General features: G+C 41.2%; 1 protein-coding gene across 1 annotated transcript; it reads left to right on the top strand.

Annotated features, from left to right (window-relative positions):
* Positions 1-453: 453 nt before the first annotated feature.
* Positions 454-6,329, top strand: LOC127096670 (uncharacterized). The gene is made up of 2 exons (XM_051035217.1): positions 454-1,418; positions 6,222-6,329. Exons 1-2 carry the CDS (start codon positions 455-457, stop codon positions 6,233-6,235), a joined length of 978 nt encoding a protein of 325 aa, XP_050891174.1. The 5' UTR covers position 454; the 3' UTR covers positions 6,236-6,329.
* The last annotated feature ends 1,814 nt before the right edge of the window (positions 6,330-8,143 follow it).

Raw genomic sequence — 8,143 nt, 5'->3', positions numbered from 1 at the left:
GTCAATGCTCTGGTCATGTGACACCGGGGTTATGGGATTCAATAGAGATTATATTATTATTTAAGTTGTGTATGAAGACTAAATTATTGATATGTTTTGTTGAACCATTTTTATAAATCGTTAATTGTGTTGTTGTCCGCTGCGAAGTTTTATTAAAATAAATGAAATAATTTTATGTTGTAAAATGGTGAGTGTTAAGTTGAATGAAATGTAAACTCTTCTACATGTTGTACTCTGATAATTTCTTTAAATATGTCGTTTGGGTAGAAGGGTGTTACATTAGTGGTATCAGAGCATGGTCAGTCCAGTCGAGTTATAATGTGATGTTTTCCCTGTTGGTCGATTAGTGTAAATGACACTGTCGATATTTAACGGTGGTGGTTGTGTTGTGCAGAGTATGGCTGGAGAAAATGACCGTGCGATTGCTGAGGCTTTGGCTGCTATGGCGCAGGCTATGCAGGCGCAGCAGAATCCGCCGGTCGATGAGTTTAAGAATTTGGGAAGGTTTCTGAAGAATAACCCTCCTACATTCAAAGGGCGCTACGATCCAGATGGTGCTCAGATTTGGCTGAAGGAAATTGAGAAGATTTTCCGGGTGATGACGTGTACTGAAGCACAGAAGGTGCAGTTTGGTACGCATATGTTATCTGAAGAGGCTGAAAACTGGTGGGATAATACTCGCCAGAGAATTGAAGTACCAGGTGCTGAGATGACTTGGGTAAGGTTCAAGACGGCCTTTCTGGAGAAATATTTTCCTGCTGATGTGCGATGTAAGAAGGAGATGGAATTTCTAGAACTGAAGCAGGGTAACATGTCTGTTGCTGATTACGCTTCGAAGTTTGAGGAGCTGGTGCAGTATTGTCCTCATTATAATGCTGCTGATGCTGAGGAATCCAAGTGTGTCAAGTTTGAGAACGGGTTGCGTCCCGAGATCAAACAAGGTATTGGTTACCAGGAGATTCGTAGGTTTCCTACACTGGTTAATAAGTGCCGGATATTTGATGAAGATAGCAAGGCTAGAACTGCTCATTACAAGAGTCTTAGTGAGAAGAAGAATAAGGATCGTGGTAGTCCTTATGCATCTCCGAATGGTAAGGGTAAGCAGAAAGTGGTAGATGAAAAGAAGCCAAGTGGGGGAGGATCTTCCATAGCTGGTAAATGTTTCAAGTGTGGCGAGCCAGGCCACCGTGCTGATAGCTGTACCAAGAGAGTGCTGAGATGTTTCCGATGCGGTCAGACTGGTCATAGAGTTACTGAATGTAAGGATGCTGGTCCGACGTGTTTTAATTGTGGCGAGAAAGGCCATATCAGTTCGCAGTGCTCGAAACCGAAGAAGGCGGCTACTGCAGCTCATACTACTGGTAGGGTGTTTGCTCTGAGTGGGGCTGAAGCTCCTAAAGAAGATAATCTGATTAAAGGTACTTGCTTGATTAATAATGTTGAATTGCTTGCTATTGTTGACACTGGTGCTACTCATTCGTTCATTTCGTATGAGTGTGCGACCAGGATTGGTGTGATTATGTCGTCCCTAGGCGGAAGTATGGTGATAGATACTCCTGCTAATGGTTCTGTGAAGACTTCTGTTGTTTGTCGAGGTTGTCATCTGACGATCTTCGAGAGAGAGTTCGTGGTTGATTTGGTGTGCTTACCCTTGCACCAAATTGATATTATTCTGGGAATGAATTGGCTAGGATTCTATGGCGTGTTCATCGACTGCTATAGGAAGACGGTGCGGTTCTCTGAAGTTGGTGAGAATGATGAGGCAAGATTTCTATCTGCTAGGCAGATAGGGGATTTTGTGAAAGATGAAGCTCAGGTATTCGCTTTATTTGCGTCTCTGCAAGCGGATAAGAAAGTAGTGAGTGTAGATTTGCCTGTTGTCTGTGAATTTCAGGATGTGTTTCCGGAGGATGTAAGTGATTTACCTCCAGAACGTGAAGTCGAATTTGCCATTGACTTAGTACCAGGTACGAGTCCAGTGTCGATGTCTCCTTATAGAATGTCGGCAACTGAATTAGTTGAACTGAAGAAGCAACTTGAAGAATTGCTTGAGAAGAAGTTTGTGCGTCCAAGTGTTTCTCCTTGGGTGCACCAGTATTGTTAGTGAAGAAGAAAGAAGGTACGATGAGGTTGTGTGTCGATTATCGGCAGTTGAATAAGGTGACTATCAAGAATCGGTATCCATTGCCGAGGATTGATGATTTGATGGACCAGTTGGTTGGAGCTCATGTTTTCAGTAAGATTGATTTGCGATCGGGTTATCATCAGATCCGAGTGAAGTTAGATGATATTGCGAAGACTGCTTTCCGTACGAGGTATGGTCATTATGAATACACTGTGATGCCGTTCGGTGTATCTAATGCTCCAGGTGTGTTTATGGAATATATGAATCGTATATTCCATCCGTACCTTGATGATTTTGTTGTGGTGTTCATAGATGATATATTGATATATTCTAAGACGGAAGAAGAGCATGCAGGACATCTGAGAATTGTTTTGCAGGTGTTAAGAGAAAAGAAATTATATGCAAAGTTATCTAAATGTGAGTTCTGGTTGAAGGAAGTGAGTTTCCTTGGCCATGTGATTTCGAGTGGTGGGATCTCTGTTGATCCTGCTAAAGTTGATGCTGTATTACAGTGGGAGACTCCGAAGTCTGCTACTGAGATACGCAGTTTTCTGGGGTTAGCTGGTTATTATCGCAGATTTATTGAAGGCTTCTCTAAGTTGGCATTGCCGTTGACGCAGTTGACTAAGAAGGGTCAAGTGTATGTGTGGGATGCAGCTTGTGAAGCGAGTTTTGTTGAGTTGAAGAGGCGGTTGACCAGTGCTCCAGTGTTGATCTTGCCTAATCCTGGTGAGTCCTTCGTTGTTTATTGTGATGCTTCTTTGATGGGTCTTGGTGGTGTTTTGATGCAGAATGGTAAAGTTGTAGCTTATGCTTCTAGACAGTTGAGAGTTCATGAGAGGAATTATCCTACGCATGATCTAGAGCTTGCAGCTGTTGTATTTGTGTTGAAAATGTGGAGGCATTATCTGTATGGTTCCAGATTCGAAGTGTTCAGTGATCACAAGAGTCTGAAGTATCTGTTTGATCAGAAAGAGTTAAATATGAGGCAGAGAAGGTGGTTAGAACTACTGAAGGATTTTGACTTCGAATTGAGTTATCATCCCGGTAAGGCTAATGTAGTTGCAGATGCGCTGAGTAGAAAGTCTCTACATATGTCTATGATGATGGTTCGGGAGCTTGAGTTAATTGAACAGTTCCGTGATATGAGTTTGGGTTGTGAAGTTTCCGCTGATAGTGTAAAGTTGGGTATGCTGAAGTTGACTAGTGGAATTCTGGAAGATATTCGGAATGGTCAGCAAGTTGATGTCGCTCTAGTTGATCATATTACTATGGTTAACCAGGGTAATGGTGGTAATTTTGAGATTGATGAGAATGGCATCCTGCGATTTAAAGGTAGAGTTTGTGTTCCCGAGGTGTCTGAATTGAAAAAGAGTATTCTTGAAGAGGGCCATAGGAGTGGATTGAGTATCCATCCAGGTGCAACTAAAATGTATCAAGATTTGAAGAAGTTGTTTTGGTGGGCGGGTATGAAAAGAGATGTTGCTAAGTTTGTGTATGCCTGTTTGACTTGTCAGAAGTCAAAGATTGAACATCAGAAACCGACAGGTATGATGCAACCTTTGAAGATTCCTGAATGGAAGTGGGATAGCATTTCCATGGATTTTGTGACGGGACTGCCGAGGACGGTGAAAGGTAATGATTCTATTTGGGTGATTGTGGATCGATTGACTAAGTCGGCGCATTTCTTGCCGATGAAGATTAATCACTCTTTAGAGAAGTTGGCAGAGTTGTATATTGAGGAGATAGTGAGGCTGCATGGTATTCCATCCAGTATTGTGTCTGATAGAGATCCCAGATTTACTTCTAGATTTTGGGAAAGTTTGCAGAAAGCGTTGGGGACTAAGTTGAGGTTGAGTTCAGCTTATCATCCTCAGACTGACGGTCAGACTGAAAGGACTATCCAATCCTTGGAGGATTTGTTGAGAGCTTGTGTGTTGGAGCAGAGTGGTTCTTGGGATAGTTATTTGCCGTTGGTGGAGTTTACTTATAATAATAGTTTTCATGCTAGTATCGGTATGGCTCCATATGAAGCATTGTATGGTAGGAGGTGTAGAACTCCATTGTGTTGGTATGAGTCAGGTGAGAGTGTTGTACTCGGACCTGAGATTGTGCAGCAGACGACTGAAAAGGTTAAGATGATTCAGGAGAAGATGAAGATTTCTCAGAGTCGTCAGAAGAGTTATCATGATAAGAGGAGAAAAGCACTTGAGTTCCAAGAGGGAGATCATGTGTTCTTGAGAGTTACTCCGACGACAGGTGTGGGTAGAGCTTTAAAGTCTAAAAAGCTTACTCCGAGGTTTGTGGGTCCGTATCAGATTTTGAAGAGGGTTGGGGAAGTGGCGTATCGGATAGCTTTACCGCCGTCGCTTTCTAATCTGCATGACGTGTTTCATGTATCTCAGTTAAGAAAGTATATTGCGGATCCGTCGCATGTTGTTCAGTTGGATGATATCCAGGTGAGGGATAATTTGACCGTTGAGGTGTTGCCAATTCGGATAGATGACCGAGAAGAGAAGACCCTGAGAGGTAAGAAAATTGCTCTAGTGAAAGTTGTTTGGGGAGGTCCAGCTGGTGAGAGCTTGACTTGGGAGCGTGAAGATCAGATGAAGGAGTCGTATCCGGCTCTATTTGCTTGAGGTATGTTTTCGAGGACGAAAACGTCTAAAGTGGGGGAGAGTTGTAACACCCCGATTAAAATAAGAGAATTATTTAATTGAGTTAATAGTATTTTATTAATTTAATTAAATAAAGTTGAATTATTGGATTATTATTATTATTATTATTATAGATATTATTTATTTTAATAATAATTAAATAAATAATATAATTGGAATATGAAGAGTGGAAGGGTAAAAGTGGAATTGGGTAAAAGAGGCCAAGGAGATAACTGAAGGTTTTCATTTTCACGTATTTTGCCTCAGAGTCAGAAAAGGGAGAAGCGCTGAAGAGAAAGAGAAGGAAGAGGAAAAGACCAAAGATTGCTCAGAGCTTCCTTCAATCCAAAGAGGTAAGGGGTCTGAACCTTATTAAACGATAATATGCGAGCAATTACATGATATAGGATTGGGTTGTTGATAAATTTGGGGAATTTAGGGAGATTGGGAAAGTTGTGGTTTTTGAGGGAAATTGTCCGATCTGTGAGTATGGTGGCGTTATATACATTGTAATCGAAGTATGTTGTGTATGTATGATTGTTAAATGTTGATATTGGGTTGTAGGCTTAGAAGCCGCGCGTCCACTGTTTCTGCGCTTAAAATCTTGTTTATGCACATAACAGCCAAATGACGTTCGCCATTATGCCTTTGGCGCTCGCCATTTGGGCCTTTTTCCAGAATAAGAGCGTTTAACGCTAAATGGCGTTCACCATTAGCCTAACGGCGTTCGCCATATCAGTTTGACAGACAGTTTTTCCAGAATAAGAGCGTTTAACGCTAATGGCGTTCACCATTAGCCTAACGGCGTTCGCCATATCAGTTTGACAGACAGTTTTTCCAGAATAAGAGCGTTTAACGCTAATGGCGTTCACCATTAGCCTAACGGCGTTCGCCATATCAGTTTGACGGACAGCTTTCGCGTTTTAAACTCCCAGATGTGATATCGTTGTAATGTTGTTGTTGTTTTGTTGAGTTGTATGTCATGCTATTAATGATGATGATAACATGACTATATGATGTTGTTGTTGCTATGTTGATTATGATGCATGTTTGATGTGCATGCATTCATGAAAGGCCGATGCCTAGTGATGAACGGACTGAGTTCCAATGATGTTGTTGACTCCGGGCTTGTTGAGAGGCTTGGTTCCTTATGGGGAACTCGGATTCTATGGTGGTGAATCTGGGAGTAGTGATCCTGTAGTGGTCACAAAATGGGTATACCGAGTCGTGTTGAGTCATGCATGGGTGTGTGCATTGCAATTGATGTGTTGTTTTGTTGATATTCATGAGTTTATTGATTATAATGATGATTGTGATGATCCGTGTTGACATATGTGCAAATTATTCATATTATATTCGGTCGTTATATTATTGTTTAATAATGTAATTCTCACCCCTTCTGCATGTGTTTATGTTCATCTATGATGAGCAATGTGCAGATAATGAGGAGTAGCTTTTGTTGAGGTGAAGAATAAGTGTAGAGTTATTCTACAGAGTCGAGTCAATGCTCTGGTCATGTGACACCGGGGTTATGGGATTCAATAGAGATTATATTATTATTTAAGTTGTGTATGAAGACTAAATTATTGATATGTTTTGTTGAAACATTTTTATAAATCGTTAATTGTGTTGTTGTCCGCTGCGAAGTTTTATTAAAATAAATGAAATAATTTTATGTTGTAAAATGGTGAGTGTTAAGTTGAATGAAATGTAAACTCTTCTACATGTTGTACTCTTATAATTTCTTTAAATATGTCGTTTGGGTAGAAGGGTGTTACACGAAAGACAAGACTTTCTTGAGCACAAGGTCACCTTCTCGGAACACACGAGGTTTGACCTTCTTATTAAAAGCTTTCTTCATTCGTTGCTGATATAATTGACCATGACACATGGCAGTCAATCTCTTTTCTTCAATCGAATTCAGTTGGTCATAACGACTTTGAATCCATTCAGCATCAGTCAACTTGGCCTTCATCAAGACTCTCATTGATGGGATCTCCACCTCTAGTGGGAGTACGGCCTCCATGCCATAAACAAGAGAGAAAGAGGTTGCCCCTGTTGAAGTGCGGACAGATGTACGATATCCATGCAAAGCAAATGGCAACATCTCATGCCAATCTTTGTACGTAACAACCATCTTCTAGATAATCTTCTTGATATTCTTATTAGCAGCTTCAACAGCCCCATTCATCTTGGGTCTGTAAGGAGAAGAATTATGGTGTGCAATCTTGAACTCACCACACAACTCTTTCATCATCTTGTTATTCAGATTAGATCCATTATCAGTAATGATCTTATCTGGCACACCATAACGGCATATGAGTTGATTCTTGATAAACTTCACGACCACCTGCCTGGTCACATTTGCATATGACGCAGCTTCAACCCACTTTCTGAAGTAATCAATTGCTACGAGAATAAACCTGTGTCCATTGGACGCTTTCGGCTCAATCATGCCAATCATGTCAATTCCCCACATAGAGAAAGGCCATGGTGATGAAATCAAATTCAGAAGTGTCGGAGGAATATGAATCTTATCCGCATAAATCTGACACTTATGGCATTTCTTCACATATTTGCAGCAGTCAGACTCCATTGTCAGCCAATAGTAGCCTTCTCTCAACATCTTTCTAGCCATGGCATGTCCATTGGAATGGGTACCAAATGAACCTTCATGGACCTCAGTCATCAACAGGTCTGCTTCGTGTCTATCCACGCATCTGAGCAGAACCATGTCAAAATTTCTTTTATAAAGCACTTCGCCATTGAGGTAGAAACTACCTGACAATCTTCTCAAAGTCTTCCTATCTTTCACAGATGCCCCAGGCGGGTAAACCTGGTTCTGAAGGAAACACTTGATGTCATAATACCATGGCTTATCATCTTTCACTTCTTCAACTGCAAACACATGAGCTGGTCTATCCAAGCGCATCATAGTGATATTGGGAACTTCATTCCAATACTTAACCACAATCATGGAAGCAAGCGTAGCAAGAGCATCCGCCATCCGATTATCATCTCAAGGAATATGATGGAATTCAACCTCAGTAAAGAATGTTGAAATCCCCCTCGCATAATCTCTATACAGAATAAGACCAGGCTGATTCGTTTCCCGTTCTCCCTTAATCTGATTGACAACGAGGGCCGAATCACCATACACATCAAGATGCTTGATCCTTAGATCAATGCATTCCTCCAATCCCATCATGCAGGCCTCATACTCAGCCATATTATTCGTGCATTTCAAAGTTAGCCTTGCTGTAAAAGGAATATGTGTGCCCTGAGGAGTAATAATCATTGCCCCAATACCATTTCCGTACTGATTTACAACGTCATCAAATACCATACTCCATCTGGAACC

Source organism: Lathyrus oleraceus, chromosome 6 (assembly GCF_024323335.1).
Source record: "Lathyrus oleraceus cultivar Zhongwan6 chromosome 6, CAAS_Psat_ZW6_1.0, whole genome shotgun sequence".
In the NCBI taxonomy this organism is placed as follows: domain Eukaryota; kingdom Viridiplantae; phylum Streptophyta; class Magnoliopsida; order Fabales; family Fabaceae; genus Lathyrus; species Lathyrus oleraceus.
Note: the sequence above shows the minus strand (reverse complement) of the source record. Positions and strands in the feature narration are given on the sequence as shown.